The 14,905-nt window shown below is 49.2% G+C and overlaps 1 protein-coding gene across 5 annotated transcripts in view; it reads right to left on the bottom strand.

Annotated features, from left to right (window-relative positions):
- The window catches only part of LOC140399187 (ras-specific guanine nucleotide-releasing factor RalGPS1-like), an 839,817-nt gene that overhangs the window by 63,259 nt on the left and 761,653 nt on the right, over positions 1 to 14,905 (bottom strand). For all 5 annotated transcript variants that reach the window (XM_072488521.1, XM_072488520.1, XM_072488522.1 and 2 more), the window contains one exon: positions 14,042 to 14,190. In XM_072488521.1, coding sequence (XP_072344622.1) covers positions 14,042 to 14,190 — 149 coding nt within the window. The remainder of the gene's footprint in view (positions 1 to 14,041; positions 14,191 to 14,905) is intronic.

Raw genomic sequence — 14,905 nt, 5'->3', positions numbered from 1 at the left:
AGCTGCAGAAAAAAGTGACCCTTGCCTATAACATGATACTACAGTAAAATGATAGGTTAAAATCTTTACTAGGTCTAACTCTGGCAATTTGAAAAGCCTGGGCCGACCAGTCGCTGGGCCTGGGCTGGCCTTACACCAGGCACTGGGCCTGGGCTGGCCTTACACCAGGAACTAGGCCTTGGCCAGCCAAACACCAGCCGCTGGGCCCGGGCTGGCCTTACACCAGGCACTGGGCCTAGGCTGGCCACATCAACCACTGGGCCTGGGCTGGCCTTACACCAGGAACTAGGCCTGGGCCAGCCAAACACCAGCCGCTGGACCTGGGCTGGCCTTACACCAGCCGCCGGGCCTGGGCTGGCCTTACACCAGCCGCTGGGCCTGGGCTGGCCTTACACCAGGAAATAGGCCTGTGCCAGCCATACACCAGCCGCTGGGCCTGGGCTGGCCTTACACCAGGAACTGGGCCTGGGCCAGCCAAACACCAGCCGCTGGACCTGGGCTGGCCTTACACCAGCCGCCGGGCCTGGGCTGGCCTTACACCAGCCGCTGGGCCTGGGCTGGCCTTACACCAGGAAATAGGCCTGTGCCAGCCATACACCAGCCGCTGGGCCTGGGCTGGCCTTACACCAGGAACTGGGCCTGGGCCAGCCAAACACCAGCCGCTGGGCCCGGGCTGGCCTTACACCAGGCACTGCGCCTGGGCTGGCCACATCAACCACTGGGCCCGGGCTGGCCTTACACCAGGCACTGGGCCTGGGCTGGCCACACCAACCGCTAGACACGGGCTGGCCTTACACCAGCTGCTGGGCCCGGACTGGCCTTGCACCAACCGCTGGGCACGGGCTGGCCTTACACCAGCCGCTGGGCACGGGTTGGCCTTACACCAGGCACTGGGCCTGGGCTGGCCACATCACCCGCTGGGCCTGGGCTGGCTTTACACCAGGCACTGGGCCTGGGCTGGCCACATCAACCGCTGAGCCTGGGCTGGCCTTACACCAGGCACGGGGCCTGGGCTGGCCACATCAACCGCTGGACCTGGGCTGGCCTTACACCAGGCACTGGGCCTGGGCTGGCCACACCAACAGCTAGCCATAGGCTGGCCTTACACCAGCCGCTGGGCCTGGGTCAGCCATACACCAACCACTGGGCTGGCCTTACACCAGGAACTAGGCCTGGGCCAGCCATACACCAGCCGCTGGGCCTGGGCTGGCCTTACACCAGCCGCTGGGCCTGGGCTGGCCGTACATTAGGCACTGGGCCCGAGCTGGCCTTACACCAGCCACTGGGCCTGGGCCAGCCATACACCAGCCGCTGGGCCTGGGCTGGTCTTACACCAGCCGCTGGGCCTGGGCTGGCCGTACATTAGGCACTGGGCCCGAGCTGGCCTTACACCAGCCACTGGGCCTGGGCTGGCCATACATTAGGCACTGGGCCTGGACCAACTGTACACCAGTCATTAGGCCTGGGCCAGCCATACACCAACCGCAAGGCCCAGGCTGGCCTTACACCAGCTGCTGGGCCTGGATTGGCCGTACATAAGCTGCTGGGCCTGGGCTGGTCATACACCAGGCACTGGGCCTGGGCTGGCCACATCAACCGCTGGGCCCGGGCTGGCCTTACACCAGGCACTGGGCCTGGGCTGGCCACACCAACCGCTAGCCATAGGCTGGCCTTACACAAGCTGTTGGGCCCGGACTGGCCTTGCCCCAGCCGCTGGGCACGGACTGGCCTTACACCGGCCGCTGGGCACGGGCTGGCCTTACACCAGCCGCTGGGCACGGGCTGGCCACATCAACCGCTGGGCCTGGGCTGGCCTTACACCAGGCACTGGGCCTGGGCTGGCCACATCAACCGCTGGGCCTGGGCTGGCCTTACACCAGGCACTGGGCCTGGGCTGGCCACACCAACCGCTGGGCCTGGGCTGGCCTTACACCAGGCACTGGGCCTGGGCTGGCCACACCAACCGCTGGGCCTGGGCTGGCCTTACACCAGGCACTGGGCCTGGGCTGGCCACACCAACCGCTAGCCATAGGCTGGCCTTACACCAGCCGCTGGGCCTGGGCCAGCCATACACCAGCCGCTGGGCCCGGGCTGGCCTTACACCAACCACTGGGCCTGGGCTGGCCATACATTAGGCACTGGGCCTGGACTAGCTGTACACCAGCCATTAGGCCTGGGCCAGCCATACACCAACTGCAAGGCCCAGGCTGGCCTTACACCAGCCGCTGGGCCTTGGGCCAGCCTTCCACCAGCCGCTGGGCCTGGGCTGGCCGTACACCTGCTGTATTCATACTTGAGCTCCCGCTATGAAGATTGTGCTCACTGCGAGCTTGTCATTGTGGTGCAGAAATGTGTGCACTACTGGAAGATTCAAAGGGCTGCTGTGGGTTCATATCTTGAAAATAAGTTGGGATGGAAATTCTATGATGCCGAAGACCACCATCCAAAAGAAATCAAAACCATAATGAATACTGAATTCCCATGTTACACCAGTGACTCCACTTCAAAAGTATTAATTGGCTGTAAAGTGCTTTGAGACATCAGGTGAGTGTGAAAAGTGCCAAATAAATAGATCTTATTTCTTCTTCTTGGAGCTTTTGAACATGATCAATGCAAATGTGTTAAACAACGAAGCTGTCCCTCTTTGTCTCCCACTGCGTTTCATTATTCCTTATAGGGAGGTACAATCTTCCAGTAATCACCCAGTCACTGGCTACACTTTAATGGGGAAAAGAATCAGGAGCCTCTGTTCCACACCAAGCAGTTTAATAAACGTGGCCATTACTATTTGGCCCATGATGTGGAAAATCCAATGTAAAGTTATGGAGGTTGAGCAGCTGAGCGAGGGCCAACCTACCAGGGAATGTGGAGCTGCAAAATCACATTACAATACTGTGCACCCAGCTCAAAGGAAGATAGTTGCGGCTGTTGGAAGTCAATCAACTCACTCCTCCTGGGAAACCACTGCAGGAATTCCTCAGGATAGTGCCCAACCACTTACAGCTGATTCATCAACAACCTTCCCTCCATTATAAGGTCGGAAGTTGGGATGTTCGCTGTCAGCACCATTCACAACTCCCCCGATACTAAAGCAGTCTCTGTGCAGCTGAAGAAAGACCTGGATAACATTCAAACTTGGGCTGGTAACTGCAAGTAACAAGCCACACAAGAGCCAGGAAATGACGACCCCCCACAAGTGAGAATCCCGCCACCTCCCCTTGACATTCAATGGTATTACCATTGTTGCATTCCCCACTGTCAACACCTTGGGGGGGATCACTGTTGACTAGAAACTGAACTAGATCAGTCATATAAATACTGTGGCTGCAATAGCAGGCTAGAAGCTGGGCATTTTGCAAAGGTTAACTTTGCTCCTTGACTTCCCAAAGCCCGTCCACCATTTACAAGGCACCAGTCAGGAGTATGATGCAATACTCCCCACTCGCCTGGATGAGGGCAGCTCCAACAACACTCAAATGCTTTAACACAATCCAGGACAAAGCAGCCGACTTGATTTGCAACTCATCCACCACCATAAACATTCATTCCCACCATCACTGATGCAGAGTGGCAGCAGTGTAGACCATCTACAAGATGCACGGCAGTAACTCATCAAGACTCCTTCAAAATCTGCAACCTCTGACGCACGATCAATTGCACAGAGACGAGAGTTGAATACAACTGAGGCTTTATTACTCTAAGATGTGTGGCCTCCTACAGCAGCTGGCGTAATGGCTGCTGTATAGGGAGCACACATATTTATACTCCACCTACTGGGCGGAGCCAGCAGGCAGGGACTACCCCCGTACCTGTAGTACAGGGCCTTACCGTACGTCTCCTAATATATACAACAGTGGTGATTACCACATTCACCCCCTGTTAAAATTGAGTCCGGCGGGGGTGCTCGAGAACTATATACAGAGCAAGTTTAATATACAGAAGCGAAAAAAAATATTTCTTTCCGACGTCCAGTACAAGGTGGTTTGATAGTCGGTCCAGGGCCTTGATGTGGCGTTGGGAGCGACGCAGTAGTGGCGGCGATTCCGGTGTTGGTCTGGTCCTCGGTGACTCCGGGAGCGTGCCAAAATCCTCTTCATCCTCGGGCGTGGGCAGCGGGAGGACTGATGGTTCTGGGGGGGTTGCTGCTGGGTGTGCCGGGGGAGGGGGGGGGGGTGGAGCCGGGCCAGAGGGGTATGTGTGTGTGGAACCTGCTGGTGCCAGGTCCCTGAGGGGGACAGTATCCTGGCGGCCGTCGGGATATGCTACGTAGGCATACTGGGGGTTAGCGTGGAGTAGCTGCACCCTTTCAATCAACGGGTCCGCCTTGTGGAGTCGGACGTGCCTACGGAGGAGTACGGGTCCTGGAGCTGCGAGCCAAGAAGGGAGCGACACCCCAGATGTGGACTTCCTGGGGAAGGCAAAGAGACGTTCATGGGGTGTGTCGTTAGTGGCGGTGCATAGTAGCGACCGAATGGAGTGCAGTGCATCGGGGAGGACCTCCTGCCAGGGGGAAGCCGGGAGATTTCTGGACCATAGGGCCTGTTGGATGGCCCTCCAGTCCGTCCAGTTCTCCCTCTCTACCTGCCCGTTTCCCCGGGAGTTATAGCTGGTCGTCCTGCTGGAGGCGACACCCCTGCTGAGCAGGAACTGACGCAGCTCATCACTCATGAATGAGGATCCCCTGTCAATGTGGATGTAGGCGGGAAAGCCATTTCGCCAGCTACTGTAGCAGGTCACACATCTTAGAGTAATAAATCGATACACGATCAATTTCACAGAGCCGAGAGTTGAATACAACTGAGGCTTTATTACTCTAAGATGTGTGGCCTCCTACAGCAGCTAGCGAAATGGCTGCTGTATAGGGAGCACACATATTTATACTCCACCTACTGGGCGGAGCCAGCAGGCAGGGACTACCCCCGTACCTGTAGTACAGGGTCTTACCACATATCTCCTAATATATACAACAGTGGTGATTACCACAACCTCTATCACCTAGAAGGACAAGGGCAGCAGATACATGGGAACACCACCACCTACACATTCCCCTCCAAACAACATCCTGACTTAGAACAATATCGCTGTTCCTTCACTGTCACTGGGTCTGTCCTGGAACTCCCTTCCTAACAGCACTGTGGGTGTACCTACACCACATGGACTGCGGCAGTTTAAGGCGGCAACTCGCCACCACCTTCCCAAGGGCAATTAGGGATGGGCAATAAATGCCCACATCCCGTGAAAGAATAAATTAAAAGAGAATTGATACAAATTGGAAAAATGTAGTTTCCTTCAAAAATGTTTGGAAAATAACTCTGGAACCAAGAAAGGCGGACAAATTAGACTGGATACAATCGATATATTAAAAGAATCGAGAAATTAAATGTTCTATGCCAGAAAATCAAAACCCATCGACCCCATCAAGAGAAAGCAAAGTGGAAAAATGGCTTAGAAGTCAGTAATAATACTGCTCTAACTCACTCCCTATCATTAAACAGACCGGTAGATTACTGTTTTGAATATATGACTAAATCATGAGCAAATGCCGTGGGGAATATTAAGAGGCAATTTGGTTTTAGAAGCGGGTTCATCATGGAATCACTTTCTTCTTGTTTGACATTTTCAGAAACCATATCCCCTTGAAGTAGCCACACTTTGGCAACAAATGGTATAAACTAAAGTGGAACTGCCTCTCCCAATCTGTGGGGCTATCTTTTCGCTAGTTGAAAGAAAGGCACTTGCAGAACCAGCCAGCAGTTATATCAATGCTCCGAGCGTTGTAACGGTTCTCCACTGTGGCGGGGTTGAAAGGCAATTCAAAAACAACTTAAAAAGAATCTGTGGCCAGTTTGAAAAGTGCTTGCCAGTACTTCACCATTCACTGACGCACCTTCAGACAGCATTTCAGAGTGTTTCAACTATTTGCAAAGACTTAAAACGGGCCGGACATAACTTTCAGTTACCAACGGGTAACCTTCACTTCACAGGGTGTGGTTCACATCAAGCCAGGAAGAAGGGAGATAAATCCACCTGTAAGCACAATGGAAACGTCTGTTTTGTGGGATTTCTGGAACTCTTCAAATACCAGTCATCCCTGAACTCGGGTCAGCAGCAGCTCAATGACTGAGGAGGGTCGCCTTTAAACTGGGATGTCCCCGGACTTGTCCGAAGATGATTACTGCTGAGGTTACACAAGAACTAGGAGCAGGAGTAGGCCATCTGGCTCCTCGAGCCTGCTCCACCATTCAATAAGATCATGGCTGACCTTTTTGTGGATTCAGCTCGACTTTCCCGCCCGCTCACCGCAATCTTTTATTCCTTTACTGTTCAAAAATCTATCTACCTTTGCCTTAAAAACATTTAACGAGATAGTCTCAACTTTTCACTGGGCAGGGAATTCCACAGATTCACCTATGGATGAAGACGTTCTTCCTCAACTCAGTCCTAAGTCCGCTCCCTTATTTTGAGGCTACACCCCCGAGTTCTAGTTTCAGCTGTCAGTGGAAACAACCTCCCTGCTTCTATCCTATCTATTCCCTTCATAATTTTATATGTTTCTACAAGATACCCCCTCACTCTTCGAAATTCCGATGAGTATAGTCTCAGTCTCACCTCATAAACGAATCCTAGTAAATCTCCTCTGCACATACTCCAGTGCCAGTACATCCTTTCTCAAGTAAGGAGACCAAAACTGTACACAGTACTCCAGGTGTGGCCTCACCAGCACCCTGTACAGCTGCAACATAACCTCCCTGCTTTTAAACTCCATCCCTCTAACAATTAAGGACAAATTTCCATTTGCCTTCTTAATTACCTGCTGCACCTGCAAACCAATGTTTTGCGATTCATCCACCCAGGTCCCTCTGCGCAGCAACATGCTGCAATTTTTTTTTACCATTTAGACAGTAGTCCATTTTGCTGTTATTCCTACCAAAATGGATGACCTCACATTAATCAACATTGAACTCCATCAGCCAGACCCTTGCCCACTCACTTAAACTATCTACATCCCTCTGCAGACTTCCAGTGTCCTCTGCACACTTGGCTCTACCACTCAGAAGGAAACCTGGAAGGGGTCAAACTAGTTGCAACAGGGTCAGAGTGGGAAAACAAGCTAAACCACAGCTGGATAGTTATGTACCTATAAGGACCTAGCTGGCTGAGGGAGGGCAGCACAGCGGCAGAGGACAATAGCTCAGACAGCTACTCACATGGTCACCTGCTTGCCAAAGGATTGGGGCAGTGTCGTTCTGCACTGTTGCCTAGATCCTGTATGTAACTATGATGTGGAGATGCCGGCGTTGGACTGGGGTGAGCACAGTACGAAGTCTTACAACACCAGGTTAAAGTCCAACAGGTTTGTTTCGATGTCACTAGCTTTCGGAGCGCTGCTCCTTCCTCAGGTGAATGAAGAGGTCTGTTCCAGAAACACATATATAGACAAATTCAAAGATGCCAAACAATGCTTGGAATGCGAGCATTAGCAGGTGATTAAATCTTTACAGATCCAGAGATGGGGTAACCCCAGGTTAAAGAGGTGTGAATTGTACCAAGGCAGGACAGTTGGTAGGATTTCGCAGGCCAGATGGTGGGGGATGAATGTAATGTGACATGAATCCCAGGTCCCGGTTGAGGCCGCACTCATGTGTGCGGAACTTGGCTATAAGTTTCTGCTCGGCGATTCTGCGTTGTCGCGGGTCCTGAAGGCCGCCTTGGAGAACGCTTACCCGGAGATCAGAGGCTGAATGCCCTTGACTGCTGAAGTGTTCCCCGACTGGAAGGGAACATTCCTGCCTGGTGATTGTTGCGCGATGTCCGTTCATTCGTTGTCGCAGCGTCTGCATGGTCTCGCCAACCTCAAACGAACCATTGTTTGCAGCAAACTACCCAGTCTTCAGAACAGTGACCACGACACCACACAACCCTGTCATGGCAATCTCTGCAAGACGTGCCAGATCATCGACATGGATACCACTATTACACGTGAGAACACCACCCACCAGGTACGCGGTACATACTCGTGCGACTCGGCCAACGTTGTCTACCTCATACGCTGCAGGAAAGGATGTCCCGAAGCGTGGTACATTGGAGAGACCATGCAGACGCTGCGACAACGAATGAACGGACATCGCGCAACAATCACCAGGCAGGAATGTTCCCTTCCAGTCGGGGAACACTTCAGCAGTCAAGGGCATTCAGCCTCTGATCTCCGGGTAAGCGTTCTCCAAGGCGGCCTTCAGGACGCGCGACAACGCAGAATCGCCGAGCAGAAACTTATAGCCAAGTTCCGCACACATGAGTGCGGCCTCAACCGGGACCTGGGATTCATGTCGCATTACATTCATCCCCCACCATCTGGCCTGCGAAATCCTATCAACTGTCCTGGCTTGGTACAATTCACACCTCTTTAACCTGGGGTTACCCCATCTCTGGATCTGTAAAGATTTAATCACCTGCTAATGCTCGCATTCCAAGCATTGTTTGGCATCTTTGAATCTGTCCATATATGTGTTTCTGGAACAGACCTCTTCATTCACCCGAGGAAGGAGCAGCGCTCCGAAAGCTAGTGACATCGAAACAAACCTGTTGGACTTTAACCTGGTGTTGTAAGACTTCGTACTGTATGTAACTAGTTGACCTTTACCACCGCTCAATGCCACTGCATTTGGCATCACGTTGAACAATTTTAAAGGGGTACAGGAATACAGCATATTTCAGTACCAACTAAGATTTCCACATGACTTCCTTCAGCCTGCGTCTTTGGCTGCATCAAAACCTCATCTTCAGATGCATCGGCTGCACTCCTCATTCCCCACTACCCTCATGCATCTGCTACTCCAGTGTACTTCACATTTGCCTGTTCATGAAGTCATAGAATTTATAGTGCAGAAGGAGGCCATTTGGCCCATTGAGTCTGCATGAGCCCTAGGAAAGAGCACCCTACGCCTCCACCTTTTCCCAGTAACCCAGTTACCCCACTTGGTGTCCCTTTTGGACACCAAGGGGCAATTTTTGCACGGCCAATCCACCTAGCCTGCACATCTTTAGACTGTGGGAGGAAACTGGAGCACCCAGAGGAAATCAACACACATGGGGAGAAAGTGCAAACTCCACACACACAGTCACCCGAGTGCAGAATTAAACCCGGGACCATGGAGCTGTGAGGCAGCAGTGCTAATCACTGCACCACCATGCCATGGCCGTGGGGAGGGGGCATTGACAATCACCAGAAAGATTTGATCCCAGCAATTCCCCCGAGGCCACAGGAGTATTTTTTCCCAAGTGTTGAACACTTTTACTATTCTGATGCGTCACCAACTTCAGTTTCTTCGCTCGCCTATATGACCAAATTCAAGGTTTCACAAGAGGCTGCGCCTGAGATTCTGTTGGGCTCCTCGTTTTCAGCGGGGAAAGTGAAACCGTGACTTCAAGGGCAGGCAGAACATCTGTTTGCCTGCATCTTTCAACTTCTCAGCTGGATCCATAAGTTACCTTTAGCTTCGCCAACTGATCAGATAGTAAGGACATACTCCACTGGAAAGATAGTTGAATGGATGGTCAAACTAACCAGGTTCAAACCGGGAGCAGCTGAGGGGTTCTTCTGCACTGGGCTCAGGGCACCTACATGAATGCAACCTCCTGTGATATAGCTGCAGTCGGCTTCTGAACAAACTATATCCCTTTCGGGTGATAATGCTCAACACCAAAGGTCTGGACGGTAACTTTAAACATCACCTGGTTCTTGGTGACATTTTGATTAAAAACATTAAAACTCAGAAAGTTAAACCCAGTATCCATTCGGGATGGGCAATAAATGCTCACATCCCATGAACAAATAAATTAAAAACAAAATCGGTTTTCTCCTGGGTGATTAAGGCTGGTTAGAAGTCAATTTACTTTTCAAGGCTTCAATCGAACTAGCTGCTTTGTTCCATATATTAAGGAGTCCACATTGGGAAGTTATCCCTTAAGTTTAGTTCATGATTTCCACTAATTTCTACCATATCTGCTGGGAATCATTTAAATTCTCTCTCTTTATATCAAGTATATTAGCTATTTAAGAAAAAATAATTGGGACCAATTATATAACAGCTAGGTGCAGAACATTCAAGTGTGATTCTTAAGGGTTGGAGATCACTGCCACAGACTTGTTGGGACCTTCCTTTATATATACTCTCAATTTTTCCATCTCATAAGCAAATACAACCTTATTGCCTGGATGCACATCGTGCATCTTCCCATTCACATAGTCACGCAACATATCGAGCCACAATAAACACATAGGATAGGACAGAATTGAAGGAGCTGGCTAAATGAGGAACACTAGTGGAAGGTGCATGATACCGAAGGTAAATTAGTCCTATACGTCCTCTAGTCACTAACACCTTCATCTCAGAACAGCAATATTTACTGCCTTTTCGTACTGATTGAACCCAATCTGATCAGCAATATCCAATCTTATGAAGAGAAGTACAACTGGAAAAGGACTCTTCATCCGTAAAGTTGATTCCTGCCAGAGACCAGGTCAAAATGTGTGGCCTAGTCGGTGCTACCTTATGGGCCGGATTTTCATTATCGAGGTGGGTAGCTCGAGGTGAGAGGTTTCCTGCCTCGGCTATTCGACCTCGGTTTAAACGGCCCATTACATCCTATTTTCACTAAGTAGAGGTAGAAGCTGGATAGGGTTGAGCCTGCCAACCCTAGAAGTGCATCGTAAGCGGTTATTGGGGTGGGAGAGTACTGAGGTGGTCGGGTTAGAAGGCCCACCTCAGTTCTCTGGGACTTTGTCCCAGTTGGTTTGGTAGCTATCAGACCCTCTAGCCCTCATGCCTCACACCCCAATCCACTCGCATACACTAATACCTTCTCCATGCCCTCTTATATCCCCATGCCATCTCTATAGCCACATTTTCAGTATCCACCGTGGGCAGAGTTCAGTTGCCATGTGGAGATGAAAAAAACCCAACTTCTAACAATATATTAGATCTCTACTTGATGCTGAAAACAACTCCTATTCATGAAACCTATTCAGAGATTTTAAATGTTCAATGTGGTATAAAAACAAACTTTTATTCAGTAACTGCTTCAAATACAGCTAAGCTTTTAATAGCCTTTTTAAACCAATAATCAAAATGCTAACTCAGCCCTCTCACTGAGTTGTGCTTTTCACAGCTTTTGATACTCAGCCAAGTATTCATAATGGCCTCAGCTGTAAAAACAACAATTGGGAAGTGTCAACAAAGAACTTCCTTGAAACTGCAACAACAGATGGTAATTTTTTTTCCTAACCTATACTAGATGACCTGTCAATGAAAGCAGTCCAGCAGAGGTTTTTGAAAAAAAAACTTTAACTGACAACTTCAGTCTCTTTCCATATTTCAAGGGCTGGGAAGTTTCAAAAAAGAATCAGATAATGACACTTAAAACTTATTTGCCCAATTATGAGCGTTAACATCTATTTCATCAATTTGTGTCTCCCATGCTGTGGGTTGGAGAATCCAAAAATGGATTGGTTTGAACTCAACACAAATTTCTAACGATCTTGCTGAGTTCAGCTTTTCCACCGATATAATTCATACCCTATGCCCTTCTCCTTGCCGACACAAACAGTATCCATCAGAAAAGAGGGCGGGATCTCCATATCTGGGCACTGCCCACCATTCCTAAAGGTCGCCAGAGTCAACCCGACTCTGTTAAAAATCCGCTCTTTGCCTCCTGTGAAATAGTAACCCAGAAGAACAGCACACCGTCTGTTTTAATAAGAGACAGCTTAATATTAACACTGCTGAACGCTATGCAATAAGTCCGAGTTCCTCCAATGACTTTATTACATTCGCAGAATCATGAACAAGAATCCTTGCAGCTGACCCCGATTTGACTCCTAACACAAGACATGATTCACCTGTTATAACTTAAAATCCAGAGAAAAATCAGGGCCAGTATGTTTGAAACATAATTCAAACAGTGCAATTACTGGATTGCTTGCAGGCAAACAGCTCCAGCAGCCAAAAGGTGGAATCTGACCAATGCTAAGCTGAAGCGTACTGTTATGATATCCCAAAGGATTAAGTCTTTTAGATACAAGATACATTGGATAAGAGCAGTCATGGTTCAGTTGGTAGCACTCTCGCCTCTAAGTCACAAGATTCTGAGTTCAGGTCCCACTCCAGGTCTTGAGCACGAAGATCGAGACTGACACTCCCAGTGCTCGGAGGCGTCCAGGGATTGGAAAGGCGCTACATAAATGCAAGTCTTTACAAGCGTATATCAAAGCTCGACATACTCTAATTGAATAGGAAATTCATTTTGAAGCAGATTGGCTGCCTCAGAATGAGGGGCAATGGACCCATGTCACATAGAGACCTCCTGAAGCCTTCTTTGATGGTTACAGGGCTCATCATATGAAGTGTGTCTGAGTTTAGATGTCCTAGCTTGGCATAGTGGAGCTCTGATGCGGAGTTAATCCCAAATTACTTTCCTAATTCCTAAATTTCATTTGAACCATTTTTCCTTTGGAAGAGAACCAAATCAACAGAGTAAATCATTCCTAAGATACAAATTACTTAAGAGTTGAAATTGCTAGTGACTGCTCTCTTGATTAGGTACTTATATTTCGATCATGACTTATTCAATCTCATCACAGCAACTCACAATTATAACAGCAATTTTTTTTAGAATGCCCCAAAGGACTGGGAGTGAATGGGTCAGGAAGGGTTGAAGCAATGAATGAATGTGACTCGAACGCAGGCAACAGAGGTTTAGGTGAAGTGATGTTTGTTGAATGTGGAGGACAGGGATTCAGCCACGAGAAGATTTGAATAGTTGTGTTTACTACGGTTAAGATGAGGCACAGACAAGGGCTTCACCGGCAAGTGAGCTGCAGCAGAGGAAGAGGCAGAGGCAGGGGAAGGCGATATTTAGGGGTTGAAGGTCGGGGGGAGGTCGTTGGTGATGGAGAGACCATAAGACATAGGAGCCAAATTACGCCACGCGGCCCATCGAGTCTGATCCGCCATTCAATCATGGCTGATATTTTTCTCATCTCCATTCTCGTCTTCTCCCCATAACCCTTGACCCCCTATTAATCAAAAACCTATCTACCTCATGTCTTAAAAACACTCAGTGATTTGGCCTCCACAGCCTTCGGGGAGGCTGGTACGGGAACTGACCTTTCTGCAACACTCTCCGACACACAAGACCACTTTGAAAAGCAGCAAAGTAGACAAGTGGACTGCAAATTGGCAATATATAAACAGCTCTGAATACATTGGCCTTTAATGTGTAGAAAGCACCATGGGATCCTTCGCAATGTTAAAGATACTATACAGGTGAAAGGTGCTATTGTTGCTGGTACACTGAAAGGGCAAGTGAGACTTGGATTCATTAGATAACTTATGCCGCAGGTATACCTGGGGTCTGAGTTTTGTGAGGTTAGCACGAAAACGGAATCATATAATTTTAAACGTGACAGTTGGATTCATCAAGACAGGGAGTGTTGACATAATTAAGAGTGTGTGTGAGCTCCCTCTCAACCCTCACATGGTGAATTTCCCAAACTCAGAAGAGCTACCAGCAGGGTGCAGGATGCATTCTCCCAGCAGGAAGTGTTAGTCAGTGCTGTCCTTGGATTCCTGGGCGTGTACAAGTCGAGAGTCATGTCGGCTGAGGGCCTGAAGAATCAGCACGCTCGACAACTCCCTCCTGTCTGCGAATTGTGGCTGATATTGCGGACCAATAAGAAGAAATTAAATAAAAACTTCAAAACAGGGTGAAAACAAACTGATTCGGGGCGGGGTGGGGGGCATTTCCCACCTGGCACTCTTCAGTATGAACCTTTTTACATCCAATTCCTGCCTGCGCTATTTTAACGCAAACCGGAATTAGAGAAGCGTCTCAGCAAATTCCTGCTCGACCTTAGTGGCCCTCACAAAACTGCATTGGGGGTTTGAAGCGGGGAGACGTCGTGAGCGGGCCGCCACTGATTATAAAAGGCATCAAAGTTCAGCAGGCAAAAAAGAACCATGTGCAAGTTTATAATCCTTACCTATCGAAACCCCGTTGGAGAAATTGGAACTTTCCTGGTTCTTGGCCGGACTGTGACTTTCTAGAACACTGTCGTCCAGTAGGTGCCGCGGGCGTTCCGTAGGGAATGTTGCACTTTTACTTTCAACAACACTAAACTGGCACATCACACTGGAAGAGAGAAAATATCTGGCTTGATCAAAAGATAAAGAGCTTGCGCTTGTCGCATTTATGAACAGTGAAACTAGTAGCAGTGTTTAAGCTTTACCTCCAAAACAATAACTTACATTTATGTATACATTATGTGTGTATATATAACAATATATATATATAAATATATCAGGGCTGGATTCTCCAGTCCCTCAGTCGCAAGTTTCTCAGCAGCACGCTGTTCGCAGGTGGGATTCTATCTCCCAGTCGCTGGTCAATGGGAATTCCCCAAGCCGCGTGCGCTGCCAGCGGGAAAAGCGAATCTCAATGGCTGGAGAATTCAGTCATATATATATATATATATATATATAATATACACACAGAACATGGGGGATATATATATGTGAGTGTGTGTGTTTGTGTGTGTATATCACATATATATATATTCCCCTTTGATGTATTAAAATGTCCCAAGGCACTTCACAGGACTGTCATGAAACAAAATGTGACATCAAACACACAGGAGATACTGATGAACAAAAGCTCTGTCAAAAAGGTACATTGTAAGGAGTGTCTCAATGGGGGAAAAGACCGATCAAGAGGTGGAGAAGTTTACCAAGGGCACACTGGATCTTAGGCCTCGACAGCTTAAAGGCATGACCACCATCTTGGGCCAATTAAAATCAGGGATGCACAAGAGACCAGAATTCGAGAGGCAGAGGTATCTGGGAGGGTG

This window comes from Scyliorhinus torazame, chromosome 22 (genome assembly GCF_047496885.1).
Source record: "Scyliorhinus torazame isolate Kashiwa2021f chromosome 22, sScyTor2.1, whole genome shotgun sequence".
Lineage (NCBI taxonomy): Eukaryota > Metazoa > Chordata > Chondrichthyes > Carcharhiniformes > Scyliorhinidae > Scyliorhinus > Scyliorhinus torazame.
Note: the sequence above shows the minus strand (reverse complement) of the source record. Positions and strands in the feature narration are given on the sequence as shown.